At 28.3% G+C, this 19,025-nt stretch overlaps 1 protein-coding gene across 5 annotated transcripts in view; it reads left to right on the top strand.

The window, feature by feature from the left end:
- LOC123296455 (RNA-binding protein Musashi homolog Rbp6) overlaps positions 1-19,025 on the top strand; it is a 1,436,510-nt gene that overhangs the window by 1,378,376 nt on the left and 39,109 nt on the right. For all 5 annotated transcript variants that reach the window (XM_044877934.1, XM_044877933.1, XM_044877932.1 and 2 more), the window contains one exon: positions 15,469-15,551. In XM_044877934.1, the coding sequence (XP_044733869.1) occupies positions 15,469-15,551 (83 nt within the window). The remainder of the gene's footprint in view (positions 1-15,468; positions 15,552-19,025) is intronic.

Below are 19,025 nucleotides of genomic sequence, written 5' to 3'. Positions count from 1 at the left end.
AATTTCCTAGTTTTTTGTATTTTTAAAATACGTATTTTCGACTACCAAGTAATCATCATCAGTAAAAATTAGCTAGTGAATGTTACTCTTTGCTAATTTGGTGGCGGACTGCACAATGTTACTTTCGTGTATTTACAAATTATTCTGTTCACAGTATCTGTCAAATTGTAGTATCAGTGGCGCTAGCCAATCAACTTCCATCAGTTCATTTTCACTAACTTATATGGAAAAAATCAAAAAATTTCTCAATAAATGTTTCTTATTTTTGATAAACTTTTGATAAATAGTTAAAAACGCTTCCTATTTGTAGTTTCTTAAGAAAATACGTCAAATTCTAAATAAAACTTTAGATATTATTTTCAAAAAGATTAATAACTTAAGTTTTCAAAAGACAAAAAGTGGTCAATATTTTTCTACTTTAAAAGTATAAAATACCAATTTTTCGTAGAAAATGTAGGTATACCTTATTTATTTTAAACTTCTACATCATTGATGATAAATGAATTTACCAAAAAATTGCGAATGAAAAAAAAAAAAAACAAAACCGGAAAACATTAAATAGAGCTGTGAGTAAGTAGTCAATTCTTTATATAAATTAGTTTGACCAGAAAAAAAAGAAAAGAAAAACAGAGATGTAAAAGTTTTCTGTCCATAGAAAAAGTTTCGCAAATCAAAAACTCTATACGTTGTACGCTCTGTGTGTGTATGTATTTGTTTTGAAATAATGACATCTGTTTTATTTTACATTCGATATATACCTTTTGCTATCAAGCTCTCAACAAACAATATAATATATACAAGTTTTTTAACAATTTTATTTTGCTGTCAAACCGACCGACGTGAAGATATTATTGGTGAACTAAATTTATGTTTGTTTAAGAACAAGTAACAATGATTGTATAGATGACAGATAAAAGTGGAAATTGTTGTAACATGATAATTCAAGGACGTAGTTCTGTGAAATACTTTTAAAATTGTTTTTATAGCTTTTTTTGTGATAGCTCTTAAATCAATATTGAAAGCATTCATATATGATTTCGATGAAATTTACCTTTTCTCTATATGGTCTATTTGAAAATTATGTATTACTCCCTTAATGGCACGATTTATCAAACGATATGCTAACTTTATGATTACATAAACCTTAATCATTTTTGTGAAATGAAAATCAAAAAAATTGATAGTATAGAAATAAGAACATCGAAAAAGGTCTTGTGAAGCTCCTTAGGTATTTTAAATATTTTAAATGTTACATTCTTTACACAGGCATATGTAATTAGGCAGCGGGGAAGGTTTTAGAATACGTCACTTCAAACGAAACGAAAAGAAATTAACTTAGCTTTTGTAGTTGTTAAAAAAGGCTGGTTGCTTACGTTATAATATAAATACGTCTTTCGATTATCATGTAGCCATCATCAGTATGAATTAGCTAATCGTAATTATGGATTAGAACTACATGGTAGCCGAAATATTTATATATATACTTAATTATATTTATATAATACAAAAATTGATCTATGAAGTTGGAGCAAATAGAAATTTAATACCTTTGATTGTGTAAAGCAATACACTAAGTCTCTATTTTAACAAGTGGTTCAATTTGCTTCTCTTTTAAAACATGAAATAATAAAAATATATAAGTAATTATTAGCTTCTATATATGCATTTTAACAGATTTCAAAAAAATTTTCAAATTAATCAAGGTTAGAGAACTGAATACATGCCTGTATTCAATCAAAATTGACAAATAAATGATTTTTTTTTTATTAAAAAAAATTATTTATGAAAATTCAATGAACATAAATTATTGGTCGCTTTTTTGAATCTAAATTTTTTTATTTTATATACGACAATCTAATTAAATCTGTGATATAATTCAATTTTCGCGTTTATATATTAACATATATATGTGTCATTTTTGGTTTGTATATATACTAATATACATATATGGGATAAATATATAGGAAGTAGGTAGGTATATGAGAAGGTACCTACTACCTACTACTATTTTTACGTAAATAAAACACTCATATACTCACTCACATGCATAGAAGAATGGCTATATTTTTTAAAATAATGTAAATCGTAACATGAATTTTTATATTTTATAACAAAACCACTTTATGTATTATACAACATCACAAAAATTATACATTATGTTTACATAAAAATTATTTTGAATTCTCGGTTACATACCTCACCTCTGTTAAATATTATAGTTCGCGAGGGACAGTACCCTTTTCGTTAAATGATGTGGGTAGCTTCCTTCTTTCTAGTGAGTCAACCAAACTTTCTCTCTACAACTTTTTTCGAAAGTACTGTGTTTTCAAATAATTAAAATAACCGTATATTTTAGCTACCGCTCTGAAAAAACCGCAAAAGGGAATTTGTTGGACGCTTTGATTAGTTGATTAATCTCTATATACTATAAATGTAAAAATAAGGATGTTTGTTTGTTTGTTTGTTTATTGCGCTTTTGCGCAAAAACTACCGAATGCATTTGAATGCAATGGTGCAACAATATAGCTCATACATCAGAATACCACAAAAAAAATTATAAAAATTAAATTTTATATGACATTTTCATCTATGATCATCATTTTAAACCATAAATTAAAGATTTCTGTAAAAATCTAAAATATTTAATGTAAAACAATTCATGGCCATCTTTTCTGATATACTCAATTAATTATGACTATTTTACACTTAATTAAAAACTGTGCATATATTTTATCTGTGGAAAGCAATCCCTTCAAGTGCTTTGAAAGAGGGATAAGTGAGATCAAAAGAGGTGGAGCCTATAAAGCGGTGAATATTTCTTTTAAGCCCTGTGAAACGGGCGGGTATTAAGCTAGTAATTAATGATAATTAATAGATTATGGACGTTTCTACGTTGGACGTTCAAGGTTGACGTACTAAAACGCGCATTTCATTTTCCTTTTTTAGTACTTAATTAAAATAACGGAGTCATTTTCAAATATTGAAACGATTGTCCCGGGATAAATAACATTTAATGAACTCTAACCTATATTGAGCCAACATTAATTCGTATCTATTTTACGAACCTACTATTTTTCATAATCGAAAACCGTTTAAAAAAACCAATTCAAAAAAATAATTTGTAAAAATTTTCACCAACGTCAAGAGAGATGTTCTTGAAAAACATTATCAGTTACTGTTGTGAAGTAAATATTCACATAAATTTTTATAACCTCGACGTTTGATGAATAAACATACATACATTGAGAATATATATTATTATACATAAATTTTGTCATTTGATGATATGAAATTTTATGTGAAAATATTTTTTTAATGAAAAGTTAGCTATATCTTTTTATCAGTTCGTTCATTTTTTCCCAAATATATCACCATTACACATACTCTCCTATACATATTTTCATTGTAAAAATGGGTATATGGTATGTATATGGTATTCTATATGTTGGAATAAAAAATTGTGTTTTACATCCGGTATACAAAACAGAAGAGTTCGTATATATGTATATTCTAAATGGGAACGGAGAGTACATTTATATCCAGTAAATAGTTTGGATAAAAATATGGGGACAAAATATAAGGAAAATGGGAATAATAATATGTTTTATGGTCTGTTTTATTTACAATTTTTTCCATAATTATTTTAGATTTTATTTTTTTAATTTCGGCAAGATAAAAGTGTCTATCTGGTTATGGTCAGATAAGATAGGTAACCACCATTTCCTTGTTTGACCTTCAAGAAATACATCTCAATGATTTACGACATTCATGATCAACTACAGATTCATGATAAAGGCAGTGTTGATTACGCAATCGTTTATTTTTTTTACGTCAAATAAATAAAGAAAGGTAGCCAAACATACATACATACATGTCACACACACTTAACTGATATTCCCATAAATACAATATAACTTGCGCTCTCAAGAGTTAACAGTAATGTTAACGAAAAAATGTTTCAAACAAAATTTCTTTATATTTTTATAAGGAACATTTTTTAAACTTAAACTTTTGTTCTATCTCTAACGGTTTACAAGATGGGTCCTACGGACCCAAGACACAATTGATCTATGATGCTGATTTACGAACTCGACCTCACTTTTTATGTCTTGAGCACACTAAAAAATTTCAGCTTAATATCTTTTTTCGTTTTTGAGCTATCGTGTGGACATACAGACAGATGGACAGACAACCGAAACTAATTAGGTGATTTTATGAACACCTATACCAAAATTTTGTTCGTAGCAAGAATATTTTTAAGCGTCACTAACTTGGGACTAAACTTAGTATACCTTGATATATTTAATATACAAGATATCAAAGTGATACATCAAGTTTAATGATACATCTACCTGATTGGTGGACCAACACGCTTAGATTCGTATCAGTATTCTGAAATATTGAAAAGAAAGTTTTTCATGGGCTACAAGTTTCGATTTTTGTGACACAAAGTGTTGGTTGAAACTTTAAAAATAATGAAACAAGTTGCAAGTATTTGAGAGGAATTTGAAAATATCACATGAATTAATTTGAAATTCTACCTGACTGAAAAATACCAATATCACATCTTACTCTTTTTCGGGTTTTACTACAAAATTTTCTTGTTTTATCACCAAGAAATGCATATACTATAATTTGTGGCAATATTTCAGGAAACGAAATCTTCGTGTTACGAATATCGGATTTCCTAGTACTTCCACTTTTTTTAAATAAGATATTTTAATAAAACAATAAATTTCACAAAGCCCCCATCTCCTTTCATAATTGTTAAAGGCTCAGATTAACAAGATACAAGCTACCTTACGTCATAAATAAATTTCGTTTACACACCAAAATCTAAACAAAAAGCTCATAATAATCAGTTGAAACAGACCTTTTGTGTATATTTTGTATAGTAAAAAGCAAAAACATTGTTATATAGACTTGTTTGTTATGTTTTGTGTGTGTGTCATTTTATTATATACGAAACGGAATCCCCGTGAAAAATTCAACGGTAAACCTTCTTTTTTTTCATGAAACTGTCCTTTTGTTATAAAGAAAGCTTAACCATGTCTATCACTCAGTTTTGATATTTTGGAAATCAAAAACTTACCAAAATTTTTTCTATAAATAAAGCTTTTGAAAATAATCAGGTTTATCGTTAATTAGTTCCCTCCGAGTTCACCATATTGTTCCCCACGATCCCAAAAAAATCGTTGATCATCTTATGTAAAAAAATGAATATCTGACGATATTTCTATTCTTTAGAATATCCTTTTACAGTAGAAATGAGAAAAGTAAAAGAATTAGTAAAAGAGACGGCATAAGGTCCATTTTCCCCTATTATAACCAGATAACACACTTTTTATGAAATTTTTTTAAATTTTTAAACACTCCTTAACTAATCGAAATTAGTATCAGAAGAAAGTTAATTACGAGAATAATGTTATATTCTTGCCAAAAAATTTTTACATGGAAAAAATTGAAATTAATTTAATTAAAATTAGCCATGGATTCTTTTCGATAGAAAAACTATGGTAGGAGTGTTTAAAAATCAATAAAATTTCATAAAAATTATGTTTCAACTAGTTATCAGATGTCCAATACACTACACGTTTGTGATCCTCTCGAATTGGATTTTTCCTCAAATTTAATACAAATTAGTCTGTAAAAATAACAATGTTTTATAATTCGACAGAGATCACCTACATCAGAATTATTATCCTTTTTAACTTGATAAATATATTTGGTTTGAAATTTATGAAAATTTTCACAACCTTAGTCGGATACTGCGCCCATTGGACATAGAACATTCAATACAATGCTATTTATTATGTTATTGTGTTTACGTTGAGTGAGTGAGAAGAACAACAATTCACAAACACTACCCCACACACAAACACACACATACACAGAGAAAGAAAAATGATGATGTGTTATTTATGGGTGAAATTTTCACGTATATACAAAATTTGAAAAATGGAGTACATTTAATTATTGTTTATATGCTTTTATTTTTATTTTTAAATAGATAACGATAAAAATGAAAATACTCAATTAATTTTTTTTTCTCGCATTTTATTTAGTGTATTCTATTCAATGCATTATTATATTAGAAATGTTTAGAATGTTTTTCCGTAAATTCAGCACTAATCGTAGTGTAATTCTGAATGACTGATTGTATTGTCTTAGTGGATTTATTCGTTGTGTGCGTAGTCAGGATAGGGACAATAAAATCGATGCCCGCGCTTCCAGTGAAAAGAGGCTGTTATGACTAATTTGCAGTTCTTTACATGTTAATGTTATATAAAATGTCAAATTAAAATTATTGAAAAACACTTATTAATTAAACTTAATGCATTAAAAATTGTGAAAATAAGAAATCAAATTGCACAAATATTATTTTTCAAATATAAATTATCATAATTATTTATTTAAATTTGTGAGACAATAATATTAAATTTTCAATGTAAGTCATAAATGCAATCCATACGATATATGCATCCATACAATTCTATAATTAAAGTAGTGTATCGTTACCATGGAAACCACGAATAACTGCCATTCTTTAGCTTCAAGGAACAATCTTGCAATTGATGTGATTTTGTTACAACAATTTGATATACATCTAGTTTCCAGCAGTTTCAATCATGAAAATTACAAACTGGGAATATTAATTAAAATGTGTTAAATGTTAATGAGATTTTCAATTATCGTAATACAATTGTACACACAACAACGAAAATAGAAACACATACACGATTTACTAATTAAAATTTATGTTGAAAATGTCGATGTTTAAAAATTTTAAACCTTGAAATATTCATTAACATAAAAAGATTTATTATCGAAAAATATCCTTGAATTTTAATCAGAAAAAAAAAACACACTAAAAATTATCATTTTACGTTGGAAAATATTTTAACGTACAATCAAATAATCTGGTGTGAAACGATCAAAACATTATAACATCCATGTTCAAGTAAAAACTGGGAAAAACTTAGAATTTAAAAAAGAAAAAGCAATCGAATTAAAGTTGGCTAAAATTCGCTGGAGTTAAATTGATGAGGAAAAAAGTTGGCTCAGCAGTGCTTATCTTTACATAGTATGCTAAATACTTTAAAATATCATTGACTTTCCAATTTACAGTTTCATAAACTCTTCTGGTGGCACGAGACAACTTTGCCCAAGAATATCAAAACGATAATTCTCCTCACATTCTCCATGTTCTATTACTGCGCTTATTATATTCCCTGCGGTACTTATTGATTATCCTCCATTTTTTAAATTTTACTAAAACAAAACAATGCCGTTTAACTACACCCATTATTTATAAATTTAGTCCTTAGTCAGATCCTAAGTTTCGTAAGAACTAAAAGGTAATAAATTTTGTCAAAATTTCTATTTAGTTTTTTAATCATTTTTAGGTAGTAGGGGTTAATCCATAATCTCCACACAGTCTTTTTCCTATGTACTGGTCTTTTTACCTTTCAGTCGTTGATTGCGAAGGGGATACTTTCTAGAAGTCTTTTTATCCGAATTTTAGACGCTCGAACAGTGAAATACATGTAACAGAAGAAAAATACTTAAGTATATGGTTCAATTAGTATTTTTCCTTTTTCACCTCTGGCATAAAAGGCATAAAGTGGACATAATAAAGTTATTTTTTTCTGTGAACATTTATCCACAGATACATATTCCAGATTAACATTTTCACTTATGGAAATATTGATATATTTCGAATTCAAAGGACAAATCTCTTATTTATTATTCCAATGTGTATACCCAGGTAAAATAATCTACATTTTGTATATAAGCATCCATGTACGGGAGATATTTTAACAAAGTGCAATATTGCAGTTTTAAAGAGAGTTAGTTACTGGTGAATTGTGTTTTAAAGCAATTGAATAGGTGGATCTGGTTCTTCACATTATTATTATCGGTACTTGTCGATGTGCTCCAAAAACTACATACTCTGTCACATACATATCGTACAATATAAGTATACCTACTATGTAGAGATAGTAACGCTGAATCACTATTTAAAACCAAGAGACATAACACCACCATATAACCCACCTCACCATCAACTGTAACGACGTCTTATAATAACCATCTCTTGAACCATTTTTCATCTACTGCCCTCAATACCAAACAACTATAAGTATATAAATCATTATATATACCTCACTCTACTCAGTAACTTTTTCATTTGCTGTCCTTGCATTTGTAAAGATTTTCCAGTATACATATTTGAAAGTAAACCACATGAACCTCAAACCTTCTCTCTTCTGCATACAATCTGGTAGATTTCATGTTTAGTTTTATATACAGAGATATATATAAATAAATATGTAAGAAATAGTACTTTGAAAACTAATCTGTCTTTAAGAAAACTTATCTTCTTCTCAAAATTTATAAATAGTTTTGACATTTTTGAATTTTCCATATTTTCTTTGGAATTTTTGTTGTAGATTTATTATATAAAGAAGAAATTCTTTTTGAAATTTAATTTTTCAGGCTTTTTTTATTAATTTTATATTAAGTGTAGTTGTGAGTGTTTCTAACCAGGCTTTTTTTGATAACAATTCATTGGCGTAGATATTTCGGTACATGGGTTCCCACAGCTATTTTAAATTAAAGTATACTTTTATTTGAATGAACTGCATAGTGTCGAAAGAAGTTTGTTTTTAACCTCCAACATTAAAAAGACCAATAGGGTATTCTATTTTGCTAATAAAAAGCCACCAAAAATTTATTTCGGAAAAATACACACGCTTTCTTGCCAAAAACTTATTAAATTAAATTTTAAACCCTTTTTAAATTGTCAAAAACACGGGCATCCAATTTTATGACGTAATATCGGTATCATTATACGAAATAACACAAATAAGTTTAGCAGATATATTCATACACATCTGATTATAATAAATATAAATACTGATTATCTATGAATATATTATACCCAGCTGTCTTCACTGAACTAACTGATGGTCTATGGCTCATACCGATGTGACATCACAGCAGAGCTTGCCCGTGTTTTAGGTCACGTCATATACGGTTTAAAAATTACGATTTTTAATTTTAATATTTTAAAAGAAAAATGTACTTTTATGACTCGAAATCAGAATATTTACGTATATTTTTACGTAAATTTTAACTTTTTTCAAATTTCATAATTTATTTTCTACTAACGATAATACCCTATTGTTAGCTATCTGATCAACAACAATGTAAAATATTACAAAGGCATATATAATTAAAAATATTGGAAATTTGACCGTTTCAAGATAAAAATTTCTTGCGCCAGTGACTTTATTGTGTATATACAATAACGTTGTGTGCGACTTTATTTGGGGCATTATGTGCTTACACTATTCACAAAAAATACACTTTATCTTCAAAAATTTCAAAATGCTCTATCAAGAAAAAGACGTATTCCCGTCTACAAGTGTATTGAGAAATTGTCATTATTTTAAAGTTATCTTATGAATTTCTTTACTTTCTGTTACTTTTGAATAGAGGGAGCAGTAGAGACTTCACGAAAAGACAGGTCGAAAGGACAAAATTTATAAAACACATTATAAAAACGCAAAACAGAATAATATAATTTATTGAAGAAACCTAGTTTTTAGTCTTTTATATTCTTGTAATACCTTCCGTTCACAAAAGAAAATATTACAAATTATGAACGGAAGTTTATTTTAACTTCTACTTCGTAAGTTAATAAAACTAATTAGTTAAAAATCAATAACTGGTATGTGTATCTACGTCAAATTAACTAGAACAATAAATTCGATTGGTCTTGTTCTATTGTTATTCCTAGGATAGTCATAAAATACGAAATAAACGATCAAATATAGATAATCTATTATTATTGAATAGTTCAATTCGACTACTTACTACATTCGTGGAAGAGAAGAGAAGCAAACCAGGTTATTTATTTATTTATTTGGCAGTCAAATATCAACAACAACAACAACAACAAAAACACACAACAAAATGACTACACAACAATTCTATTGCTGTCATCTACAATATTTTATTGTTTAGATAAAAACATCAACACAAAAAATGTAACGTTACTGCTGCTTGTGCTATTACAACAAGAATCCATGAGAGTTACCGCCCTCCGTTTAAATTTATATAAATGTTAAATCTTCTTACTCTAAGAAATAGCTTTTAACCATATAAATACATCTATAACAATCCATGGTGGATTTGATGCCTGAGAAGACTGATCATTAGCTTTCGGGCTCATAAACAATTGTATTCGTTGATAAATTATATTTAAAAAACTGTTTTCGAACACTCAGCTAATGAAAAACAATTTCGTAATAATAGTTCTAGTATTAATCTATCATCATCAAAAGAAACCTTATGAATTATTTGGCTGACTAATGTCTAATGTACAGAGTTACCAAAACTGGAGGCACAAAATTTTTTCCGATTTCCGCAACTTTCGAATTTCGAGTAATTGACTTATAGTAACCCTGGAATACAAAAAATGAGCCAACGTAAGGATTGACGACAAATATTTTTCAGATGTAGTCAAGAATCCTTTATTAAGTCATTTTTCACAGTATCTAGCCCCTCCATCAATTGAAAACCGATTTTTAAAAAATGAATTATCTGATATATTATTATACGAGCAATTATTTTATATATATATATATATATATATATATATATATATATATATATAATCTCGGAAATGGCTCCAACGATTTTCATGAAAATTACTATGCAAAGATTTTTTGGAGCAAAAAATCGATCTAGCTAGTTTCATCGGTGTTTTCAGGAAAAACTGAAACACTGACTCAGAATATGACTCTTCCTGACATCAATTGGCGACAAAATAAAATACATAACCGGGACATTCAAATTCGTATGTGTGTGGAGACATTTTAAATTGTGCTTATATTAATGATAAAATTTGTGCCTTTTTAACTCAAAAAATACCGAGGAAAGCTCGGTCATTCAGATACTTTAAACCGAAAACATTTTATAAGAAGTTTTATTATGTTTTCGAGATAACACAAATCAACTTTATATCAGAAAATTAATAATATTGTGTAGAATGGGGTACGATTAGGGGTACATCTTGTAGATTTGGGTTGTATTATGATTATTATTTTGTATTTAAATTGATAACAAGATGTATTGTGAATTTGTAAGGTCAGTTGTTGCATTGTAAGCAATTTTGTGTGCCAACAAAATATATATACGAAACAATATTACTAGATTATCTTAAATAATAATTTACTATGCTTGTATGCCTTTTATTAGAATTTTCTATATTATTGTAATCGTTTGTGTATGTGCCTTGTTTTGAATAATTTTTATAATCTGCATTTTCTATTTATATTGAGGACATGTAAGAATCTATTGAGCTGTTTACACTACCTTGAAATTAAACTTTTTTTATACTTAGAAATATTTTATGCTCCCTTGAAATTAAACTTTTTTATACTTAACGATATTTTATGCTCTTCTACGTGATATTTGGGATAATTGAAATTAAACCGTCCTTCATTGAAATAGTAAATACAATTTTGGTTTGGTAAAAAAGTAAAGGCCTTTGCACATTGTTTATTACAAGTACATCAAATTTTATGAAACACAATTAAGAACCATTGGAATTAAATCAGCGTGTTACAGACGCAATTCCACTGAGGCAACATGCAGCATACGACATTGAAGTATGCTACACATTGACTGTCAATAGAGATAGAGGGAACACAAAACGACAAAAAATATGTGTCCTTGCCGCATGCTACAAGTTGATTAGTGTCGTCGTCTATCCAACAGTAAACGGATCGGTGCGACTTGTACCATGCAACATGGAGTCTGGACAAAGTTAATTGAATTTTGTACTACGTTGTCGCACGCCTACAATAAGTAACACTTGCCAACAAATTACGAAGGACATGCCGCCTAGTGTTGCCTCAGTGGAATTTTGCCTTAACAAAACACATCGATGGCATTTAATCAATCTACAGCGTCTTGTTTTCACATTAGATGGCTGGTAGCTCATGGCATGAATTAGAGGCTACCTGAAAATGAAAGTATTACGGGCTATAAATTTTATACTTACTCTCTTCTAGGGGATATATAATCTTTTAACGATATATTACTCAAATTACGTGAAATGTTACATTTCTTTAAAAAAAATGTTAAAATGAAAAGCCATTTCCATGCCTGTTACTTTTGAAAAAATAAAATTTTTATATTTCTAAATAGTATTGTGATTCTTTATGTTAGTATACCCGTTTAGGTTTTACGTCCTGCAGAAATATTTAGATTATAAAGCAAAGCCATTAAGTTTATAGTACGTACGAAAAATTTCGCAGCTGAGATTAATTTTTATTTTTTACGCAAGCATAGCCAAAGCAAGACATACTAAATACAAGTACAATTAAAACAGCCATTCCTCTTAACCTAAATACTAATAATTTCTTATAATTAATGGAAAACCTACTTCTCTAGCCCAAAGCTTAGAAAAATCTATGTACAACACAAAGAACTTTACAAACTATAATCTCGATAAAAAATTACGTTCTTTACTAAACATGATTATCCCAAAGTATCAGAGTTTCTTAAATTAGGGAACACATATCAGACCATACTCCTACCGTTAGAAGTCTAAAGTAGAAAAAAAATCTTAGGCATGTCGTGTGGTTATATTTACGGTTAGGAAATGGACTAAGAGAACTATAATAAAATGGTCGTACGTCAGGGAACGATGCAGTTCAGGAGAAGATTTGTTTTGTAAGTGAATGATCTCTGTCTTCTAGGGAACTATTTCCACAGTCAATGGAATGATAAGGCTTATTTTTCTATCAACTTTCCTACGTTGGAAATAATGCAGAACTATTTTTTGAGAGAAGAAGAGGCTCTTATCGTTTACAAAACTGATTGCTTCAGTCTACTACTTCACCGAATTGAATGGAAAATAAATTTTACGTAAAATAAAATACAATTTTCCAATTAGACAATTAAAAATAAATGATTTCACCGCTCCTAGGATAAATTAGACTCTTAAGTAGGCCCTTACTGATTATTAATTGGGAAATTAATAAGAATATTAAACTGAGTTTCAGCATGTGTTGAATAAATCTATATATATAAAAAGAGAGTGTTTGTTTGTATGTCCCCGATTTTCCCTAAAACTAACCATTGACCTTCGGTAGGGGATTATGTCATTGGGTAGCCCTTAGGCTCCCATTGTGAATAAGGGAGTTTGGTGGGGGTGGAATTAAAAATGATGTAGGAATTCATAGAAAAGAGATTAAAAAAATAGTTCTAATAATTTTCAATAGATGGCGCCACTGTCAATAGTACAATTTTCACTAGATGGCGCTACTGGCGCAAATGTCTTTCGATTTTTCTCGAACATTCTGGAATGTTCTATGGATTTCTATCGAATTTTCAAGAACTTTCTCGAATATTCTCGAATGTTGTATGGATTTTTTATTGAATTTTATCAAACTTTCTCGAATATTCTGGAATGTTCCATGGGTTTCTATCGATCTTTCCCTTACTTTTCCGTACACACAGAGAGTGTAGACATAATATTGGGATCGGCCAAAAAAATCTTACTGTTCCGTACACACAGAGAGAATTAAAAAAAAAGTCTTAAAAGTTCATTTAACAATTTTGATATTTAAATGTGCAAAAACAACCCAGCGAAGCGGGTTTAACAGCTAGTATATATATATTAAGAAACCACTAACAACAAATAACCCACTCTTTTAAAGGTCTAGTCTTTCCTTAGATTTCTGCAGTTTTTTGTTTTTTAAATTATAACTACTCATGACTGTCATGTTGACTGCTTTACGTTCTTAGTGATTTTACAGGGCAATAAACTTGCCTCATTAATTTAAATTAATACAACTTATTCATGCAATATCTAAGTTTTATGTTCAATTTTTATTATAAATATGACATACATATATTTATAATATTTTGTTGTATATGTCCACATACTATTTATTTATATATGTTGTTATATATAGTTTTGACACTTTATTCATGTCTTGCCTGACTGCTTCCTTGTTATCGTTGTAAATCTAATTTTACAACAATGTTTCATACCATAGCAAGCAAGAGCTATGCACCTCATTCCCAATCAATACATATTATATTTAGATATGGAGGTAATACTGAAAACTAACCACCGCCAATCTAAAGGTATTTGAGACATGTCATTATATCTCTGTGAATTTTATAACATAAGAACAATATTTTATATTTTGTACTAGATGATACAGCAAAAAATAATTCTGCTTCGTTTTTTAAGTTAAAAACTTCTTTACCCGTTCATATATTTTGACATTTGACATAAAACATTTGATATTTCATCCTTTTTTCCCGACTACGAGACTTTATCGGTCTATATATGTATGTTTGTCCTTTTTGGCATTCTAGAGACGAAATCATTGACCACTCTTAATTATTCTAACGTCAATCGATTACTCTTAATCTTGCGAGTATCTCTGAAGATATGGCAGTAATGAAAATTCAATTTGGCGATCACCAGATGCCATTTTGTACGAAATAAAGAAAATGAAAGTAGACGAACTGCGTTAAGTGAGATATCATTGAATAACTGTCATTTTTTGTTTAACGGAGTCGGGTTTTGATTAAATTTTTTATTTCAATTATTTTTAAATATTTCCCGTTTCCGTAATGTATAAACACTCTTGAGTCGACCTGTCAGAATTTCTTGGCTGTATGTATTATTATCTATAAGTTGTTGATGATATCATCCAAGGATAGTGTTTTTATCCAAAGATAAATTTTCGTATTTTAAAATTTATTGACTAAATCCACTTACATTTTCAGCGGGTTCGATTCCGACCGTCGCCACAAAATTAATTTAATTAATAGTTGTGATGGGCTGGTGTAGTGCATGGTATATTCATGCAGGAGGTGCACTTAGCCTCTGAAATTGAGGGGCTGATAAATGAAATTATCAGCGGAAAGATGGTAAAACTAAGTTTGTCCTTCGTGGACAGTCAATATAACCTAACATAATTCTCACTTTTTTTACTATACTTTAATAATTTCTTGACAACTTTTTTTCTTTTTTTGAATGATAGTTTAACTCAAAATCACAATTTTCTGAAGTGAAACTTTATTTAAACATATCGTGCGATTTTTGTATGATTTACGATATTTCACAAAATGTTTATGATTTTAAAATTTTACTTTTAAATGAAGCACTGAGTACTTCTTGGTGTACTTATTTCACAATTTCCACGTATAATAGATCGAAGTCAGTGAATTGTGTCTATTGAGTCAAAGTATTATATGACATAAAAATATATGAGTAAAGTATCTCATATCATATGTGTTGTTGTGTGGACCAAGAAAAATATTTTCGTTATTTATTGTACATAAAAAATGACAAGTTGTTGTTGTTGTTTTTTTTTTTTTTGTATTTTTAATTCAAACAATATTTATACTTTCCTATGTTTGTTACAGGTTTTGGTTTTGTGACATTTCAAAGCGAAGATGTTGTAGATAAAGTTTGCGAAATACATTTTCACGAAATCAATAATAAAATGGTGAGTATAAGCAGAATTTTACACTTTTTAGTTGTTTTTTAAACTTAAAGTTTTTGGAAACGAAAATTGTACAGTTTCTTTTTCATATTTGTTTGTCAGTTTTCAAAAAGCTTTGGAATGCTGTTCTATATTTTCAATTTTATTTCACTTATAATACAAAACGATGCGATGTGTTAAATATGTCTTATGGTATAATGAATAATGGATTCTAAATATATTATACAAACATGGATTATAATATATTCTTGCGACAAAGAAATAATTGCCTTGCTATAATCGGAGCCAAGATAATTACTGAACAAATAAGATCGTCCATATACTTGTATAATTCAAAAATTATTATGTGGGAGCAACCTGATGTTTAAATAAGGATCAAAATTTAGCCAACATATTTTTAAAAAAACATACTAGTAAAACCTAGTCACCTGAAGAACATACTAGTAAAAATCTTTAAACTAAAACAAGTGTATTCTGAACAATTTAACATTCGTTGTTGAAATATTAGTTGGATCTCGTCCTACCTGTATCATTTCTTTCGGTAGAATCTTTCCAAATGACTAACTTTCCAGTTTGTTTATACTTTGTCTAACGAGCCAACTTACATATTTTACAAAATTATTTAAAAGTCTAACAAAAAAAAAGAGCGACAGGGACAGCCGGTAGGAACTTTATTCCTTTCGTACCTTGATACATCATAGATATAGCGCTCACTTATCTTATTCACAAGATATTTTTCTGAAAATTAAAAGTTTTAATTTTGTTTGATTATTTAAAGAATCAAATTTTATAGCTACTTTTAATTTTTACTGTGATGAATTAATTGTAGTATTAGTTTAAAGAAGACATACTTCTCGTTTAATAGTCAACCCAATATGTGCGTACATTACGTTTGGCTTGACCAAGATATTTATTATGACATAACATGAAAATTTCCTTGCACTTTCTTTAAATTATATCTGTTATCTTTAACCTCTGATAACTTTAACCAATTATAAAAATGTTTTTGCATTTTCTCAAAATTCATGGCAAGCTGAATCGATTAAAAAAGTTTTATTTTCCTAGGTAATCTAGATGAAAATGGTCAGTTTTTGTTGCACTTTTTTTGATTTTACCTCGTAAACATTTTTTTTTTTTTTTTTCGTAAACATCAGTGTTTATCTGTCGAGTTATATATACAAGACGGTGGCTATTTTTTTTACCTACATGACGTAAAAAAAACAAACGATTGCGTAATCAACACTGTCTATACATGGGATTTCAACGATTAAATCAGTCTTTTTTTTCACATTTTTATTTAGAAACCTGCTAATTTTCAGAAAGTATACGAAGTTTTTTATAAAATAAATCAATAAATTTAAAAAAAATAAGGCGACTATACTCATTTGACAGATCTCAATTGAATAACAATTTTCACTATTTTTAATACACCCCCAAATGCAACAAATATTTCCAATCTAGTAATTATTGAAATAAAATAATATTTAGTATAAACAAACATAAAATATATAGATATCTATCTACCTGTAAAGCAGTTTAATGTAAATAAATACATAATCTTGAAATGTATATTTTAACCCCTTTAAATTTATTTATTATCGCAATTAATTTAAAACTTGAATTTAACGTTTACAGTTTACACATACCTAGAAAACGAACGAACATACCTACCTAGGTATAAATTTTGTAACAAATATTACTAACATTAACTACACCTAAGTGTACCTACGTACGGATGATAGTAAAGCAGAGGTACAAAATAGTATTATAACGTGGTATGTTGATAGGAAATAACGAAAAACAAGTCATAGTAATTTTAGTTTATGAACACAACTTTGTGAATACAATCAAATGTACTTTGTGATTTAATAATAGGGAATATTCATGTATTTTTTTAATATTTTTAATTCATTGTTTACATCCTTTTAACATAGTAAAAAATATAAATACCGTTTAAGAATACTGTAATTATGTGTAAAAAATATTTAAAAGAGAGAATCATTTTGAGATGTTTAAGCGCAGTCCTTTTGGCGCTCTCTGTTGATAATGTTTTAATATGTGATCTGTCAGTTGGTGACAGTTCAATGCATTGTTTACTACAGGTGCAATACCTACATATAAAGTAATTATAGTATATATCCATGGTAATACCATACAAAATATTAGTAATTAATACCATACAGTATGTCAACAAGTCAGACAAGTCACATACTATGATGTCACGTCCGTTTTAAAATTTGAATTTAGATCACTGAATTTGTACTTTGATGAATTAGTTTTAAGTAATTAAAACGATATTAATTACTAAAATATTGGTTAAGTTCCAATGTCCAGCCAATGAAGTTACGGAAAAAAAATATTTGAACCAAATTTATATTTCATGATTATTCCCTATTATTATTTATTTATTTTACTAAGAACGTCCGATAAACCTCCGGGAAAAATAATTTTCTGAACTTGAACTGGCTATGATGTATCTGAAATTGAACTAGATATGATTATGTAGAAATTTAAATAAAAAATACTTTTCAGAAATACTCTTTTATTATCCTTCATATTTTTAATTGAACGCCTCCAGCTTTTACAAGTAGTCAAGTGAATGAACATGTTTATTCGTTGGTGGCATTGCAAAAATTTTAATAGTTTTCCAGTTTTATGGGAAATGGACCCATCTTGGTTTATTTTTTCGAAGAGCAATTTCTTCGATATTTGTAAAACAAAGTGTGTTTTTTGTTCCTCATGCTCATCAAAATTGATTAAATATGATTATTTCTGAGCCTGGCAGTAATAAAAGCTACTGTTAAATAAAAGCATGTAACTGCTTCAGGATAGTTTACATAGATCTAAAAAGGAGTTAGATCTCTTGGCTAGATAAAGTTAATTTATCTACAACTTGCTGTAAATCAATTTTGTTTTTTCAACTAAATTAGATCATCCTTCTAAACTATAAGCATAATAGAACCGGGTTATATATACCTACAGATGTACATGTGTACATGTCATTGCCTATAATATTACTTTCCCAAATTGCGCATTTACGAAATATAGTGAATGAACCCACTTTAACAAGTAATACCACTCTCACTACAAATAATTCTAAAACTAACATCATATTATTATTTGTCTCTCTGTACAGGGTATCCGTACATTAATTTACAAAACTTTTTAATTACCACAAAGTATGTGTATAATAATATTTGCAAATTATTATTGTTATTATTTGTTTAATAAAGACATTAAGCCTATGCAAATTGTTGAACACACAATGTTGACTTTGTTTTTGTTAAACTATTAAAATTATTTTTTAATCATAAATTATATCGAACACTTTGTATTATCTAATATTATCAAAGCATTTGTGTGAATAATAATAATAATACCCTTATAAACTACCCTTCAAACTATTAAACAATACTAGTGCCATTGTGGAATTTATATTATAAGTGTTATCAAATCAAGATATGTACCTTTGTACGA

The sequence above is a fragment of the Chrysoperla carnea genome, chromosome 3 (genome assembly GCF_905475395.1).
Source record: "Chrysoperla carnea chromosome 3, inChrCarn1.1, whole genome shotgun sequence".
NCBI classification, from domain to species: Eukaryota; Metazoa; Arthropoda; class Insecta; order Neuroptera; family Chrysopidae; genus Chrysoperla; species Chrysoperla carnea.
Note: the sequence above shows the minus strand (reverse complement) of the source record. Positions and strands in the feature narration are given on the sequence as shown.